Raw genomic sequence first — 18,368 nt, 5'->3', positions numbered from 1 at the left:
CTACTCTCCCCACTTTTATTCAACATAATATTGGAAGTCCTAGACAGAGCAATTAGGCAAGAAAAATAAAAAGTATCCAAATTGGAAAGGAAGAAGTAAAATAGTCACTATTTGCAGATGACATTATATATAGAAAACCCTAACGATTCCATAAAAAACTGTTAGAATAAACAAATCCAGTAAAATTGCAGGATATAAAATCAGTATGAAAATCTGTTGTATTTCAGTTACCAGAAAAATCATAAATTGTATCATAAATAAAATATGTAGGAATATGTTCAACCGAGGTGAAAGACTAGTACATTAGACAGTATCAGACACTAATGAAAGAAACTGAAGACAATACAAATAAATGGAAAGATATCCTGTGCTCATGGATTGGAAGAATTAATGTTGTTAAAATGTCCAAACTATCTAAAGCAATCTACAGATTAAATGCAATCTCTATAAAAATTCCAATGGAATTTTTCCACAGAATTAGAACAATCCTAAAACTTGTATGGAACCATACAAGACCCTAAGTAGCCAAAGCAATCTGAGCCTCATGAGCCCTGATTTCAAGCTATATTACAAAGCTATAATAATCAAAATGGTATATTATTGGCATAAAACAGACACATAAATCAATGGAACAAAATTGCCCAGAAGTGAACCTATGAGGCAAGAATGTACAGTAAGGAAAGGACATGCTCTTCAAAAAATGGTGTTGGAAAAACTGGATAGCCACATGCAAAAGAATGAAACTGGAGCACTACCTTATACCATACACAAAAATTAACTCAAAATGGATTAAAGACTTGAATGTAAGACCTGAAACCATAAAAATCCTCGAAGAAAGCTTGGCAGTAAGCTCCTTGACATCAGTCTTGGGGATGGTTTTTTGGATTTGACACCAAAAACTAATAATACAACATAAGCAAAAATAAACAAGTGGGACTACATTATACTAAAAAGCTCTGTACAACAAAGGAAACCATCAATAAAATGACAAGGCATCAGTGAAATATTGGCAAACTGAATCCAATAATACATTAAAAAGTCATTCACCACAATCAAATGAGATTTATTCCAGGGATACAAGGATAGTTCAATACGTACAAAAATCAACATGATACATGACATCAACGAGAGAAAGGATAAAAACCATACCATCTTAATAGGTGAGGAAAAAGCATTTTACAAAGTACAACATCCATTCATGATAAATAACTCAATAAGGTAGGCTTAGATGGAATCTACCTCAACATAATAAAGGCTATATATACATATATATATATAAACCCAGTTAATGTCATACTTAATGGTGAAAAATGGGGGAGGTTTTCCTTTAAGATTAGGAACAAGATAAGGATGTCCACTCTCACCACTTCTATTCAACATAATACAGAAAGTCCTAGCTGCAGCAATCAGGCAAGAAATGAATGCATCTAAATTGATAAGGAAGAAGTCAAACTTTCACTGTTTGCAGATGACATGATACTGTATTTAAAAAGCCCTAAAGACTCCACCAAAAAGCTATTAGAATTCACAAATTAATTCAGTAAAGTTGCAGAATTCAAAACGAATGCACAAATCTGTTGCATTTCTATACACTAATAATGAAGTAGCAGAAAGAAATGAAGAAAACAATCCCACTTAAAATTGCACCAAAAAAATAAAATACCTAGGAATAAACTTAACCAAGGAAGTGAGACACCTGTACTCTGAAAACTATAAAACATTGGTGAAAGAATAGGATAAAGAGGACACAAATGAAAAGACATTCCATGCTCATAGATGAGAAGAACCTATATAGTTAAAAGAGCCATACTACCCAAAGCATTCTACAGATTTAATGCGACCCCTATCAAAATACCAACATCATTTATCACAGAACTAGAATACAAAAATTTATGTGGAACCACCAGAGACCCTGGATAGCCAAACAATCTAGAGAAAGAAAAACAAAGCTGGAGGCATCACAGTCTGAGAGTCCAAGATACTACAAAGCTGTAGTCATCAAAACAGTATGGCACTGGCACAAAAACAGACATATAGACCAACAATAGAGTACCCAGAAAATAAACCCACACTTATATGGCTAATCAACCTGTGACAAAGGAGAAAAGAATATATCATGGGTAAAAGACCGTATCTTTAACAAATGCTACTGGGAAAACTGGACAGCTACATGAAAAAGAATGGAACTGGACCACTTTCTTACGTCATAAACAAAATAAACTCAGAATGGATTAAAAACCTAAATGTGAGACTTGAAACCAAAAAACTAGAAGAAAATAGGCAGTAATTTCTTTGACACCAGCCACAGAAGCATTTTTCTAGAGGTCTCCTCAGGCAAAGGAAACAAAAGCAAGAATAAACTATTGGGACTACACTATCCAATAAGGGGCTAATATCCAAAATCTGTAAAGAACTTCTAGAACTCAACACCCCAAAACCAAATAATCCAATTAAAATGGGCAGAGGACCTGAACGGACATTTTTCCAGAGAAGACCTACAGATGTCCAACAGACACATGAAAAGATGCTCAACATCACACATCATCAGGGAAATGCAAACCAAAACCACAATGAGATACCATCTCACATCTGTTAGAATGGCTAAAATAAAAAAGACAAGAAATAATAAGCATTGGTGAGGATGGGGAATAAAAAGGAACCCTCATGCCCTGTTCATGAGAATGCAAATTGGTATAGTCACTGTGGAAAAAAGTATGGAAGTTTCTTAAAGAATTAAAAATAGAATTAGCATATGATCCAGTAATTCCATTACTGGGTATTTGCCTAAAGAAAACAAAAACACTAATTGGAAGATATATGCATCCTTATGTGTATTACAGCATTATTTACAATAGCCAAGATATGGAAGCAACCAAAGTGTCTATCCATAGATGAATGGATAAAAAAAAAGATGTGTTTAGAGCCTTTGAAAAAGCGGCGCGGCTCGTTCAAGATGGCGGAGCTCGACCAGTTGCCTGACGAGAGCTCTTCAGCAAAAGCCCTTGTCAGTTTAAAAGAGGGAAGCTTATCTAACACATGGAATGAAAAATACAGCTCTTTACAAAAAACATCTGTTTGGAAAGGCCGGAATACGGGCTCCGCTGTGGAGATGCCTTTCAGAAATTCAAAACGAAGTCGACTCTTTTCTGATGAAGATGACAGACAGATAAATACAAGGTCACCCAAAAGAAACCAAAGAGTTGCAATGGTCCCACAGAAATTTACGGCAACAATGTCTACACCAGATAAGAAAGCCTCACAGAAGATTGGTTTTCGATTACGTAACCTACTCAAGCTTCCCAAAGCACATAAATGGTGCATATACGAATGGTTCTACTCAAATATAGATAAACCACTTTTTGAAGGCGATAATGACTTCTGTGTATGTCTGAAGGAATCCTTTCCTAATTTAAAAACAAGAAAGTTAACAAGAGTAGAATGGGGAAAAATCAGGCGACTTATGGGAAAACCACGGAGATGTTCTTCTGCATTTTTTGAGGAAGAGAGATCAGCATTAAAACAGAAACGACAGAAAATAAGGCTCTTACAACAAAGGAAAGTTGCAGATGTTTCCCAGTTCAAAGATCTCCCAGATGAAATTCCTTTGCCCCTGGTTATTGGAACCAAAGTTACAGCTCGATTACGTGGTGTTCATGATGGTCTCTTCACTGGACAAATAGATGCTGTGGATACTTTTAATGCTACTTATAGAGTAACTTTTGATAGGGCAGGGCTTGGAACCCATACCATCCCTGACTATGAAGTTCTTAGTAATGAGCCTCATGAGACGATGCCAATTGCTGCCTTTGGACAAAAACAGCGGCCTTCTCGATTCTTCCTGACCCCACCACGGCTACATTACACTCCCCCTCTCCAGTCACCCATTACGGATAATGATCCTTTACTAGGACAGTCACCTTGGAGAAGTAAAATTTCTGGCTCTGACACTGAAACGTTAGGTGGTTTTCCAGTAGAATTCCTTATCCAAGTGACCAAATTATCAAAAATTCTCATGATTAAAAAGGAACATATCAAAAAATTAAGGGAAATGAACACAGAAGCAGAAAAATTGAAATCCTATTCCATGCCCATCGGCATTGAATTTCAGCGGAGATATGCAACAATCGTTCTGGAGCTTGAGCAGCTCAACAAGGACCTCAACAAAGTTTTGCATAAAGTTCAGCAGTACTGCTATGAGCTCGCTCCAGACCAGGGCCTGCAGCCTGCGGACCAGCCCACGGATATGAGACGGAGGTGTGAGGAGGAAGCCCAGGAGATTGTCCGGCACGCCAACTCCTCCACTGGACAGCCCTGTGTTGAGAACGAAAATCTCACAGACTTAATCTCCAGGCTCACCGCTATTTTATTACAAATTAAGTGTCTGGCAGAAGGAGGAGACCTGAATTCCTTTGAGTTCAAATCACTTACAGATTCATTAAATGATATCAAGAGTACAATAGATGCTTCTAATATCAGTTGCTTTCAGAATAACGTAGAAATCCACGTTGCACACATTCAGAGTGGCCTGAGCCAGATGGGAAACCTGCACGCCTTCGCAGCCAACGACACCAACAGGGACTGAGGAGGAGCCTCCACTGTTCGCGCTGCACAGGACACGGCGCTCCCTGCACCGAGGCTCCCAGCACCAGATAACCAGATAACCCAAGCGCTGGAAAGCAAGGGAAATGTAAATCTCCAACTAGGGCGTTTTAATATACTATACTGCTTCGTAAACCAGCATTGCTGACCAGCATTCTATTTATTTTTCTTTTTATTATTCAGCTGCAGTAGCATCGCTTATGTTACATGTTTATAAGCAAGTATTTTTAAACTGAAACTGAACGTAATAGGCTTTCACGGAAGAGTATGCTGACCCTTTTTTGAACGTGCATGAATTCAGCCCAGCACGCGCAGACAGCTGCGTGGGGTGGGGGTGGGGGGCACGCGCAGACACAGGCTCCTTGCGCTGCCGGGGGCAGTCCAGAACTCCGGCCAGAGGACTGCGGCGCAGGCTCCGTTAGCTCCTCACCCTGCCAGTCTCTGGAAGAGAGCGCCCTCAAGAGATGGGCAGGCACGTGTGCAGGAAGCCTCTGGAATAGCAATGGGAGATGTGGACTTGACAAGTATGCGGGATGGATACTTGCGGTGTGACACGGCTCGAGAGATCATTTTATAATAATAACTATTTTAATTTATCATAATTTATAAAAGAAACCTTTGTTTGTCTGTTGAAAGAAAATGAAGGAGCAGGAAAAAAATAAATTACTTGCAAAATGCTACATTTCAGCAAGTGGATTTGGCATGACTTTTCCCGTCAATTCAGGACAAAAAGTGCTATTGTTAGGAGACTTATTTAAAAAGACTGATAACACACTATTTTCATATTTTGTTTATTTGCACTTTTGAACCAGATGACTGGTTAAAATCCAACCGTATACAATTTATAAAGTCAAAAGATTTTATAAGGAAAACAAATAAAATAACCAGTGCTGTGAAATGCAGAAAAAAAGGTTTGTATTTGGTTGTGGGGTTTTTTTGTTGTTTTTTGGTTTTTTAAAGGAAAAACCCTGCCTAAAATGTTAATCTTGTAAAAAGTGTGTATTTGGAATTTTCTTTGTTTTAATATAGAATATTATAAAGTCAAAATATAATAAAATTGTTTTCAGATTTGGAGTTTAAGATATAGCTGTAGAAGTGGCTTTGATTCTTTTAGATGTCTCATAAAATGGGACTTTTTATATGTTAATGTATTATAAAACTAAAACGAGATTATTTTCCATTTGAAATTTTTGTATAGCTTAAAAATGCTTCCATATTCTTTGTTGGTCTTGTGCCACTGCAGAACTTTAGTGCAGAGTTTATATTTAGCTAAACTGTTACGTTAATTAAGAAATGCATAAATCCTCTATTCTTAATATTTGTAATTCTAAATAAATTGATCTATGAAAAGTAAAAAAAAAAGATGTGTTTATATACATTATATATTTTTACATATATTTATATTTATAAATATATACTTATATAAAAATATATAAATTTATATATTAAACACATATACATATCATATATATACACACACACATATAATGGAATATCATAGAGCCATAAAAAGAATGAGATTGTGCCATTTCCAACAACATGGATGCACCTAGTAAAGTCAGAGAAAGACAAATACCATATGATTTCACTCATATGTGGAATTTAAGAAATAAAACAAAGAAAGAAAAAGGAAACAAAAAACCAGTTTCTCAAATACAAAGAAACCTTGCCAGAGAGACGGTGGATGAGAGGATGGGTGAAATAGATGAAGGCGATTAACAGTACACTTATGATGAGCACTGAGTAATGTATGGAAATGCAGCATATTATACACCTGAAACTAAGAACACTGTATGTTGATTATCCTTCAATTAAAAAAGATTAAATGGCAAAAAAAAAAAAGAAAAGGCAACCTACTGAATGGACAAAAATCTTTACAAGTCATGTATCTGATAAAGGGTTACTACACAAACTATATAAAGAAGTCCTACAACTCAATAGCAAGAAAACAATCCAAAAATGTGCAGAGGATCTGAACATTTTTTCAAAGATGACAGAGATGGCTAACAAGTACATGAAGAGATGTTCAACATCACTTATCAGGAAAATGCAAATCAAAACCACAAGGAGAGGTCACCTCACACCTATCAGAATGACCATCAAAAAGACAATAACAAATGTTGGCAAGGATGTAGAGAAAAGGGACAGAACCCCTCACACACTGTTGGTGAGAGGGTGAATTGGTACAGCCACTATAAACAGTACGGAGTTTCCTTAAAATATTAAAAATAGAACTACTTTAGAATCTAACAATTCCACTTCTGTGTATTTATCAGAAGGAAAAGAAAATACTAATTCAAAAAGATATATACTCCCCCACAGTCATTGCAGCCTTACTTACAATAGCCAAGACATTGAAGCAACATAAGTGTTGGGTGAATTAATAAAAATGGGGGCACCTGGGCGGCTCAGTCGTTAAGCATCTGCCTTTGGCTCAGGTCATGATCCCAGGATCCTGGGACGGAGCCCCGCGTGGGCTCCCTGCTCCGCGGGGAGCCTGCTTCTCCCTCTCCCTCTCCCTCTGCCCCTCCCCCCAGTTGTGCACGTTCTAATAAATAGAATAAAAATCTTAAAACATGGTATATATATATGTGTATTATACAATGGAATATTTAGCCATAAAAAAGAAGGAAATCTTGTCATTTGAGACAATATGAGTAGACCTTGAGGGCATTAGGTTAAGTGAAATAAGTCAGACAGAGAAAGGCAAATACCATAGCATCTCACTGTGTGGAATCTAAAAAAACACAAGAAAAACCCTAAACTCATAGATAGAGAGAAAAGAGTGGTTGCCAGAGCTGGGACTGGGGGAAAGTTAGGTGGGGGGAATGTAATGTGAGAAGGTAGTCAAAAAGGTACAAATTTCCAATTATAAAACAAATTCTGAGGATACAATGCACAGCATGGTGACTATATTAATACTGTACTGCATATTTGAAAGGTAAGAGTGGGTCCTAAAATTTCTTATCACAAGGAAAAAATTTTCTAAGTATATGTGCTTAATTAGGCTTATTGTGATGATCATTTCACAATATTTACAAATATTGAATCATTACATTATACACCTGAAACTAACATACGTCAATTATAGCTCAATTAAAAAAAAAATGGGCAAAGGGCCTGAATAGATATTTTTCTTTTTTTTTTTTTTTTTTTTTTTTTAAAGATTTTATTTATTTATTCATGAGAGACAGAGAGAGAGAGAGAGAGGCAGAGGGAGAAGCAGGCTCCCAAGGAGCAGGGAGCCCGATGCGGGACTCGATCCCAGGACCCTGGGATCACGACCCGAGCCGAAGGCAGACGCTTAACCATCTGAGCCACCCAGGCGCCCATAGATATTTTTCTAAAGGTTTACAAATGGCCAACAGGTACATAAAAAAAGTACTCAACATCACTAATCATCAGGTAAGTACAAATCAAAACCGCAATGAGATATCACCTCACACTGTTAGAATGGCTGTGGAGAAAAGGGAACCCTTGTGCACTCACTGCTGGTGGGAATGTAAGTTGGTGCAGCCACCATGGAAAACAGCATGGAGGTTCCTCAAAATATTAAAAATGGAACTACCACGTGATCCAGCAATCTCTCTCCTGGGCGTAAGGAAATGAAATCACATCTCAAAGAGATATTTGGGGGGGGGTGACTGGGTGGTTCCGTTAAGCATCTGCCTTTGGCTCAGATCATGATCCCAGGGTCCTGGGATTGAGTCCTACATCAGGCTCCCTGCTCAGCAGGGAGCCTGCTTCTCCCTCTGCCCGCATCTCCCCCTGCTTGTGTTTTCTCTTGCGCGCTCTCTCCCCCCCACTTCCCCCCTCCCCCCACTTCCCCCCCCCCCCCCCCCCCCCCCCCCCTCCCCCCCTCCCCCCCACTCCTCTCCCTCCCTCTCTTGTACTCTGACAAATTAAAAAGAGAGATTTGCACCTCCACATTCATTGCAGCATTATTTATAATAGTCAAGACATGGAAACAACCTAAGTGTCCACAAGTGGATGAATTGAAAAAGAAAATGTGACACACACACAGCAATATTAATTGGCCACAATAAAGAAGGAAGTCCTGACATTTGCAATAATACAGATGGACCCTGAGGACATGAAAAGTGAAGTCAGAGAAGGACAAATAACAGATGATCTCACTCATATGTGGGATCTAAAATAACTGAATTCATAGAAAGCATAGAGTGGTGGTTGCCAGGGGTGAGGGGTAGAGGAATGATGGACAACGGGTAACAACTTCCAGCTAGGAGATGAATAAAGTCTGGGGATCTAATGTCCAGCATGGTGACTATAGTCAGTACTATATTGTATATTTGAAAGTTGCTAGGAGTTGATTTTAAATGTTCTCACTACCAAAAAAAACCCAAAAAACAAAAAAGACCCCAAAACACCCAAATACAAAAATACAAATGGTAACTATGTGAGGTGATAAACATATTACCAGATTTCTCAATATACATGTGTATCAAATTATCATATTGTACCCTCAAACTCACACAACGTAATAGGTCAATCCTATCTCCGTAAAGCTGGAAAAAATAAGATACAAAATACTCTGGCAAAAAAAAAATAATGTTCATTGAACGAGTGAAGGAGAGGGGACTCTCAAGAGCAGAGGCTAGTCCTGGTCCAAGCCAGCTGCAGGGTTGGCTTGGCGAAATGATGAATGGCCATTTGATCAATGCTACGAGGCAGAGGCCAGCCCCAAACAGGTGGAAGAAAGTTCCCAGGAGGATGGGCTCTGCTTTGCTGCCCTGAAAACTGGGCCAGATCCCAGAGCCTACCTGATAAGCCTCTACCCCAGGGGACACTCAGGGATACACCTGGTCTTGGTGTAGGGCAGCCTTCCAGTTCAGAGATGGCCCACTGGCAGAGGAAGAACCCTAAGTCCCATCTACCCTGGACTGAAAATCCCAGAGTACAGGGTTTGTTTGTTTGTTTTGTTTAATTTGACAGAGCGTGCACAAGCAGAGGGAGAGGGAGAAGCAGGCTCCCGTACTGAGCAGAGAGTTGGATGCGGGGCTCCATCCCAGGACCCCGGGATCATGACCTGTGCCGAAGGCAGACATTTGAACCGACTGAGCCACCCAGGCGCATCCTGGAATACAGGTATTAACATGATTTCATAAAGGAAGAAAATTTAATGTAAGAGTCCACTAACTTGCTCAAGGCCCCGCAACTAAAAGCCACTGGAATAGAAATTCCTCTTGCCATTCTTAGTCTCTACACTATACCGCCTCCCTAACTTAATGGTCCTAAGTCTTCATTTCCTTTTCCAGAAGACCAGAACCATCAATGATTCCTAGCTCACAATACCTGGGGAAAGTAAGCGGTAGAACGAACACGAGAGCCTGACACGCAGTAGGCATGCAGGAAATAACGGGTGTTCGGCAAATGTTGGTTCTCCTTCCCTAGTTCCAGATCCCCCTTCAGGCACTCAGCTGTCACCCGGTGAGGGCTTGCATTACAGAACCAACTGAGGGATGATGGAGGGAGGTGGGCGGGGGAGGGGCTAGGTGGGTGATGGGGATGCGGGAGGGCACTTGTTGGGAGGAGCACGGGGTGTTATATGTAAGTGACGAATCACTAAATTCTACACCTGAAACCGATTTTACCATATACGTTAACTAGAATTTAAATAAAAACTTAAAAAAAAAAAAAAGGACTTTCAGTGTTATCACTGAATCCTAGAGTAAACCACTCAGACCAATGGGCGGGGGTGGGGGAGGAAGGGAAATCACATGTGACCTTGGAAAAGTTCCTCCACTCTGGGCCTGTTCGGTCAGTGGCAGGATGTTGCCCTTGATGTTTGCGGGTAAGAGTTCGGAGATTAAGGAACAGGAGGAAGTATGGAGGCAGCCCAGCACCTGCCTAGTGACAGGCGCACAGGTAACAGCAGAATCCCCTTACCCCAGTGGCCACGGCCAGAGGGGCAGGAATTCTACTTTGATTTCACTAGAATAAGGGAATGAGGAGGATTACTTTCCACAGCTAAAGATGAAAGAACTTGGGCTGGTTAGCCCGAAGAACACAGGGTTTATACAAACCCAGCTAACTGGACGCCGGCACCTATTTAAAACGAGGCTTCCTGGGGATCAGCAGAGGCCCAACCCACTTTCATCTGATAAGGTTTCTGGCATATTAAGGGAAAAAAATTGTTGAGGTTTGCGGTATATTATTGGGAAAGTTTTTTTTAAGGAAGAATATCTAGTATTAAAAAAATACTAAATCGGGCTTATAAATATTATGGCATACCTTCAGTGTTAGATTTAACAAAGGTTACCACACAAAACTAAAGCTAATATAATTGCGCTAGTCCTAGAACAACTACTAGATTTATGTAGTTCTTGAAAATCTTAATTCGCAGTGCGCTGCATGCGGGCTTTGTCCACAGGTAACGGGACACAAACTTTTTTCAATCCTGTCGGGGCACCTACCTGAAGAAAAGGTCAACTTTTTGAGCTTGAGGGCGCATCTGCATGGGATCGGTCTCTCGCTGCGTCTCTCCCTGTCTCCCCCTCACGCGACAGGCCCGTTGGAAGGGGGGCCGGACATTCCACTAGCCACGGAGTCAGAATGGAGCCTTGGAGCCGACGCTTGGAGAAAGCGGGTTTCTCCAGGGCAGGGCAGGGCAGGGCAGGGCAGGGCATCCCCCCTCCAAATCCCCCCAGCACGTAGCCCCACCCTGAAATGTTGGGGCGGGGTGGGAAGTAGCTCCTTGGTTGGCACGTGGGCAGGACATTTATGTGGCTGGAGCAACCATTTTAAACTTTTGGGGATTCTGATGAAAATCCGGAGAAAACCTAGGACCGTCTCCCCAGAATTCTATCTCCCCCGCACCTACGCACGCACGATCTTCCCGCCAAGGAGCCGGGAGAAGTCCACACCCAGGGTGAAACCCCCGACGGGCGTGTGTTCCGTCCCAGGCCCCGCCCGGCCCCTGGGAGCCCGGCTCCCCGCAGGCCCCGGCACCCCGCCGCTCGGCCAGAGCTGGGCGGGGCTAGGGGGCGGCGTGGCCCCGGGCCGGCCCCACCTGTCGACGCCCGGGGCGGCGTGGCCAGCTCCCCCACCCCCCGCGGCCACCGCCCCGGGGCCCCGAGACTAGGCCCGCGCTGCTGCAGAGCCGAGACTCGCGGACTGACGCGCCGCTGCCGCCGCGGCTCGGCTTGCCAAGCGCTGTTCCCGGGCCGCCGCTGGAGCCATGAAGATGCACTTCTGTATCCCGGTGTCCCAGCAGCGGCTGGACCCGCTGGGGGGCCGCTACGTGGTGCGCCGGGGGCCGGGGTCCGACTGGGCTGGGGGAAGGTCGGTGACCTGGCGGGGCGGGGGCTCACCTGCTCGCTCAGCTAATCGGGGACGGTCTTTCTCTGTGTTGCAGCTGTACTCCGTGTACCTGGACGGCTACCTCTTCTGCAGGGTGCGCTACAGCCGACTGCATCGTTGGAACCAACAGGTGAGCAGGTTCGAGGCAGGTGGGTGCGCCCCAAGACACCGGACTTTTTGAGGACTCCAAGCTCCTAATCGGCGATTTGGTATTGCTTGGCATACCGCTCCTTGTATATAGGTTGCCGCTCCTAACCATCTACAGCTGGGAGATGAGGGGATAGGCTCAGGTCATTCTCCCAACCCCTTTCCAGCCCAATGATCCCCGCCCCCCCCAGCAGCCCCACCTGGCAGGGTGCTCCATTTCAGTTTCAGCTGTCCCCCAGGACAATGCCCCCATTCAAAATGAGCATACTCAGTCTAGACCAAGGTGCCTTAGGAATCTTGTACGCAGGTGTTTAATCTCCTCTCTCCCAGAGTTTCTTAGGCTGACTTTTTTAAAAAGGTGTGTTTATTTTTGTTTTCAAATTCGTGTATTTATAGGCTTCAAGTACTGGCAGGCTGGAAACCCAGGAAGCAGATGACTTATCAGGACAGGAGGCCATTTCCCACTATAGTTTCTCACTCTGATGTCCTGGTAGCATTTTCTTTGGGAGGCAGCCTGATTTATTAACCTGCTCTAATGGGTTTTATTGTCCTAATAAGGAAGTGTTGCAGGTCTTCAAATTGGGTTGGAGAAGTAAAAGAAAGTTTGGAAATAAACTTCACCCTCCCTCTACCTCCACGCATAGTGTTTTCTTTTTAATTAATTTTTTTTTTAGATTATATACCCTGATTTTAAAGAGAATATACCTAAAATTAGAAAGAAAGGGGAGCCTGGTTGGCTCAGTGGGAAGAGCATGTGACTCTCGATCTCAGGGTCCTGAGTTTGAGCCCCAGGTTGGGTGCAGAGATTAAGTAAATAAAACTCAAAACAAAACCAAGAAACAGACAAACTTGCCCAGGCAACAGCTATTAACATTTTTAGGAGAATCCTTCCAGGCAATCTGGGTTTCTAGTGAGTAGATATACCTTCTGGTGAAGGACAGCTCTTAATTTCTTTTTTTTTTTTTTACTATTGCAAACATTACAGTGAGCCTTCTTGCTCGTATCAGGGGGCATTGGAAAAGTCCATTTTCAAGATATGATTACGTTTCTTTGGAGTCAACAAAAAACAGGTGTAATGTGCTTGTTATCTTGTAATATGCTTGTAATTTGTGTGGTCCTCTCTGAATTGCTAGCACCTGCTGCAGTTGCCCCAGAAGGTTCTCGGGAATGATGGTGGGCAGACTCAGTGAGGAAGGCATGGATTCAGACTTGTGCAAGATGAGAAGCTACTTGTGACCAAAACCTGTCTGGGGATTTGAGAGGACTGCTGAGGTTGGCAGATGGAGATCTTAAGGGAAGAGAAAGTATAGGTGTATTAGGTATTTGGAGGAGGAAGTTGAAGTATCATCTCCCCCACTAATCTGTCTTCTCTAACGTGAGGTGGAATTGGGGAGGTTGCCATTCACAGCATGAAAAGCAGGAGACAGCAGTGGGGAGCAGGAGGGTGTGGAATTGACTAACCACTTCCTGGCTGGTCACCTTACCTCTTCTCTGACCTTCAATTTTTTTCATCAAAAATAATAAATAGGTGGTTATAGTGTCCACTTTCCAGGGTACTTGGGAAGAGTAGGGGCCAGTTTCCGCCAGAAACTCGGACGTGGTACATGCTCAGTAAACCTTTGCTGACTGATTTAAGATTTTATTTATTTGTCAGAGAGAGAGCGTGCACGCACAAGCAGGGGGAGCTGCAGGCAGAGGGGAAGCATTTCTTTGGGAGGCAGCCTGATTTATTTTAATTATGCAATTATTTAAATTAATAATGCAAATAGCCACCTAAGCTCAGCCTCTGGCTGAGCAAGGAGCCCAATACACGGCTCCATCCCAGGACCCCAGGATCATGACCTGAGCCGAAGGCAGATACTTAACCAACTGAGCCAGCCAGGCGTTTCCCCCCCCCCTTTTTTAAGATTTATTTATTTGAGGGAGAAAGGTGCGCCCATGATGGGAGGGGCAGAGGGAGAGAATCTCAAGCAGACTCCCCACTGAACGTGGAGCCTAACATGGGGCTCAATCTCAGGACCCATGAGAACATGACCTGAGCCGAAACCAAGAGTCAATGATTAACTGACTGAGCCACCCAGACACCCCACTGCAGTGGACTCTTAAATATTGAATTGCCACAGCCTGGTGCCCAATGTGGGGTATAGAGTAGATATTAATTAATACTTCATATTTGTCCCAAGTTTTTCAAAATCCAAAAGTGGAGATTTCTTTATCCAGTTTCCAACTACCTTACACCTTGCACTTAGCATTTTTCCTCTTTCAGTAGGAACAACTTCATTTTAAAGAAACTATTTAGAACTTAGGTGGCTATTTGCATTATTAATTTAAAACAACAATAAGCAGTTACTGTGCGTTAAGGTTGGTGCCAAGAGCTTTACATGTAATAGCATGTTTAATTTTTACAGCAGTTCTATGAGCTAGGATTATAATTAGCCTCATTTAACAGATGAGAAAACTGAGGCACAGCTTGCTCATAATCAAACTGCTGGTAAGTATTGGAGCCAAGATTTGATCTCCAGAAACTGCTGTGACCCATTACATTTTGTGGTTTCTTACTAAAGTCAACAAAATAAATTGTATCAGTAAGACAATTGGGTCCTAAAATAACAAGGTTTTACTCTATTTTGGAATAACATGAAAATTCCCAATTTTAGGTGTTCAATGTGGTGAATTTTGGTAAATGTATACAATACTACCACCATAATCAAGATAAAAAGAAGTTTTGCACTCTAAAATTCCCTTGTCCCCTTTGCCCTTGATCCTCTCCCTCCACTTCTCACCCCAGGCAACCAAGATCTGCTTTCTGTCTGAGTTCCAAGCACAGGATTTTATTCAGACTGCCCAGCAAGCCTCTGTGGGGTCAGCAGTACACTCATCATCATGACCCGTTTTGTATGTAGTCTGAGTAAGGTTGCCAGATTTAGCAAATAAAAACACACGCTCCCCAGTTAAATGTGAATTTCTGATCAACAACAAAGAAATTTTTAGATAAGTAGTTCCATGCAGTATTTGGGACATACATAACCAGGCATCCTTTATTTTGTCTGGCAACCCTGAGTCTGAGAAAGTTTGGGGGATGTCTTTCAGGCACTTCTCAGCTAGATCTTATTCTTCCTCTTCCACTGAAGACCTGAAAATGGCTCAGAATTCTTAATCTGATTTAATACAAAGCACTATAAAAAGGGAAACAATAAAAGGCCCCATCTGTGTGTGCATTTGAGTATATTTCCTAGGAAGTTCTGTATCTGATAGAATAAAAATGTCGTCTTATAGAATTAACTGCTTTATTTACTTAAGAAATATTTACTAAGTTCCTATTAGATGGTATGCACTGTGGTATATTCTGTGCAGATGGCACTTCAGCACATGTGATTTTTTTAAAATTTTATTTGAGAGAGAGAGTGTGTGTGAGAGAGAGAGCACAAGCAGGGGGCAGCGGGAGAGGGAGAAGCAGGCTTCCCGCTGAGCAGGGAGCCTGATGGCGGGACTCGGTCCCAGGACCCTGAGATCATGACCTGAGCCGAAGGCAGACGCTTAATGACTGAGCCACCCAGTCGCCTCAGCACATATGATTTTTGACTTTTAAGTATTGGATTTCTATTTTGTATATTGGATAACTTTGAGATTGAGGAAGGGCACCTGCCCAGGCGAGGTGGCCCCTGCTCTTTTTCTGCCCAGCTGCGTGGAGGCTAATGCATCTAAGACTGCCCCTGGGGAACTGAACCTGGCTGTTTTTCAAGATGTCCGTTGTGACTTGTGTCCTCTGAAGTCATCGCCTGCAGCCCTGTCCCATGGTGAGGTTCCTTCCAGGTCTGGCAGCTTGCCCCTCTGCTGTTGAGGGCTGTTCATCTCTCTGCCATGTGAACTGCCTGACCTGACTTCTCTCTGCGCCTTTGGCTAAATAAAACCAGTTTGATTTATGCTCCACTCTTGCCTACACCACCTTCCTCTCAGGGATTTAAAGAGACCTTCAAAGGAAACATTTAACTAGCTCATTTTGACCAAGTGTTAAAGATGAGGCCATCCTGTGTAAGCGACACTGGACTCTATGAAAAGGATGCTCGCCCCTTTGCAAACATTCTGCCAGTATCAGATATGGCAATGGGCGTAAGCCATAGAATCTTGCGAAGGATCCTTCCATGGTGATGGAAATGCTGTGTGAGCCCATATGTGCTGGTTTAGTCTTCGTCATTGCAGATGCTAACCCAGCCTAGCTCCTTCCCCTCTTTCCCTACCTCAGATTCTCTGTATTAGACTGGCCCATTCATTACCTCTGTCTACCTCACTTCCCTCTCCTGGGAAGACCCCTGCTTTCTGGCCCACTGGTCAGGGACCAGCCCTTTCTCAAGACCCATCTCAAGCCTCACCTCCTCTGGGAAGTCCTCCCTGATTGCATGAGATGCCTTTCTCTGATTCCTGTGTCACTTCGTGTTTAGACCTTGTCATGTTCCTCCTTTTGTGTATATATTTTCTTTCCCTTGGTTATTTAGTTACAGAAGCCAAATATTTAAATGAAGGAATGAATGAAGGCTGTAGGCATAGTATACCCAGCATGAAATCCTTCTTTAGTAGATGCTCAATAGAGATTTGGTGGAGGAGAAGGAAGGGAAATGAGGGAGAGAAGGGAAAAGTAATGAAAATCTGCCACTTATTAGCTTATAGGACCTTGGTTAAAGTCACTTCATCTCCCCGAGCTTCAGGTTACTGTGATTATCATGTAACTTTGATGTGAAGGTGGCAGGATGACATGTTAATGGTGATGATGATCATCTACCTCACAGGGCTATTTTGAGGAACAAACAGAATAATATACAAGCTCCAGGCTAATGTTATTTGGTGCCAGATGCCACAGTCTGGATTGCTTTGAGCTGTGGCCCTTTATCTGGTAAATCTGGGGTTTTGATTCGAAGGGGCCTTGGAGAGGTGGAATGGATAAGTCAACATTAGAAAGGACACCATTTGTGTCTGTAATTCCACTTGTCCTGGGTCACCACTTTGGGATAAGTATGGGGGGCTGGGAGTGCATAAGGCGGGGAAGGAGATGATATTTTCCATTGGCCAGTAAAGTTCTCTTCATGTTAAAAGGCAGAACTCTATGATGGAGAAATCAGTGCAGGGGATTGTGCTGGGATTAAAAACATGTATTATCTAAACAGGGTCTTTCAAAAACCAACCAAAACCCCAAACAAACATCTCATAATAAACAAAAGAGGTGTGTTTTCCTTTGGAGAACTTTGAACAATTTTTGGGAAGTCTTTGGGCTAAACTCTAATACCAGGTAATTCTTACTATGCTGTTGATTTTAATAGCTAAACTGTGTGCTGAGACCAGTAGCAAAGGTTCTATTTTGATGGAGTTGAAGAACTTGGGGAGTCAATGATTGATGTTTGGCAGACCTAACTACTCAGTTTATTATATGTTTATCTTCCCCCTTAAACCAGTATTAGAGAGGGGAGGGGAAATATTCCTTGAGAAGTCAGCTCAGGTTGTAAAACCTGCTGGGAGAGTTTGGGCTGTGTTGGGTAATAGAACCTTAAGCCTTGGTGACTTTTCCCCCCAGCTCTTGGCCTTATGGTAGGGGCTTCCCCAAGATGCTCTCCTGCCCACGGAAAACCCAGATGGCTTAAGGATGCTGTGATTCAAACCAATTTGGGAGCATCTTCGACATTTATGAGCGCATGCCTAGGAAGACAATTGCATTTTAAAGATCGCTTAATCCATTAATCAAGAAATAGTCACATGCAAAGAAGACAATTTTCTGCTCCTAGTTCATGGAATTAACAGAGATGGGGTACATAAATCCTAGGTTGTTTGAGCAGCCTTGCCTGGTTTGATGCTCCAACTGGGGTGACTTTGGGCAGTGTTTAGCATAACAGGAAAATTGCCTTGACTTAAAAAAAATTGTTGCTATAATATTTTATACTACCAGATTTAAAGGAGGAAAGGTTGCAAACTTTGATGGCTATAGGGGTCAGGCAGGTAATTGAAATGAGAGGCGTGGGCCAGGTGAGAGGCAATGGGGACTGGTGGAAATTGCTTAGGCCTCCTCTAAAGGGGATGATTATCTGAAGAATATGAACGCAGTGATTCCAGAACCTCTGATTTTTCAAGAAGCCAGAACATCAGGTTTGTTTGTTTGTTTTTTTTTTTTTTTTTTTAAAGATTTATTTGCGAGACAGAGAATGAGAGACAGAGAGCATGAGAGGGAGGAGGGTCAGAGGGAGAAGCAGACCCCCTGCTGAGCAGGGAGTCCGATGCGGGACTCGATCCCGGGACTCCAGGATCATGACCTGAGCCGA

General features: G+C 42.5%; 2 protein-coding genes across 3 annotated transcripts in view; both read left to right on the top strand.

Moving 5' to 3' along the window:
• Nucleotides 1-2,929: 2,929 nt before the first annotated feature.
• LOC110578967 (protein lin-9 homolog) lies at nt 2,930-4,582 on the top strand. 2 transcript variants are annotated; one of them, XM_044914267.1, is made up of 2 exons: nt 2,930-3,111; nt 3,217-4,582. In XM_044914267.1, exons 1-2 carry the CDS (start codon nt 2,954-2,956, stop codon nt 4,580-4,582), a joined length of 1,524 nt encoding a protein of 507 aa, XP_044770202.1. In that variant the 5' UTR covers nt 2,930-2,953. The 2 variants fall into 2 exon arrangements, with proteins under 2 accessions (XP_044770202.1, XP_021544165.2); XM_021688490.2 differs by having other exon boundaries at nt 2,930-4,582.
• A 7,215-nt stretch (nt 4,583-11,797) lies between these two features.
• Nucleotides 11,798-18,368, top strand: part of SNX31 (sorting nexin 31) — a 56,449-nt gene continuing 49,878 nt past the window's right edge. The window contains exons 1-2 of the mRNA XM_021688652.1: nt 11,798-11,863; nt 11,975-12,049. Of these exons, the coding sequence (XP_021544327.1) occupies nt 11,798-11,863; nt 11,975-12,049 (141 nt within the window). The remainder of the gene's footprint in view (nt 11,864-11,974; nt 12,050-18,368) is intronic.

Source organism: Neomonachus schauinslandi, chromosome 4, assembly GCF_002201575.2.
Source record: "Neomonachus schauinslandi chromosome 4, ASM220157v2, whole genome shotgun sequence".
Classification (NCBI taxonomy): domain Eukaryota; kingdom Metazoa; phylum Chordata; class Mammalia; order Carnivora; family Phocidae; genus Neomonachus; species Neomonachus schauinslandi.
Note: the sequence above shows the minus strand (reverse complement) of the source record. Positions and strands in the feature narration are given on the sequence as shown.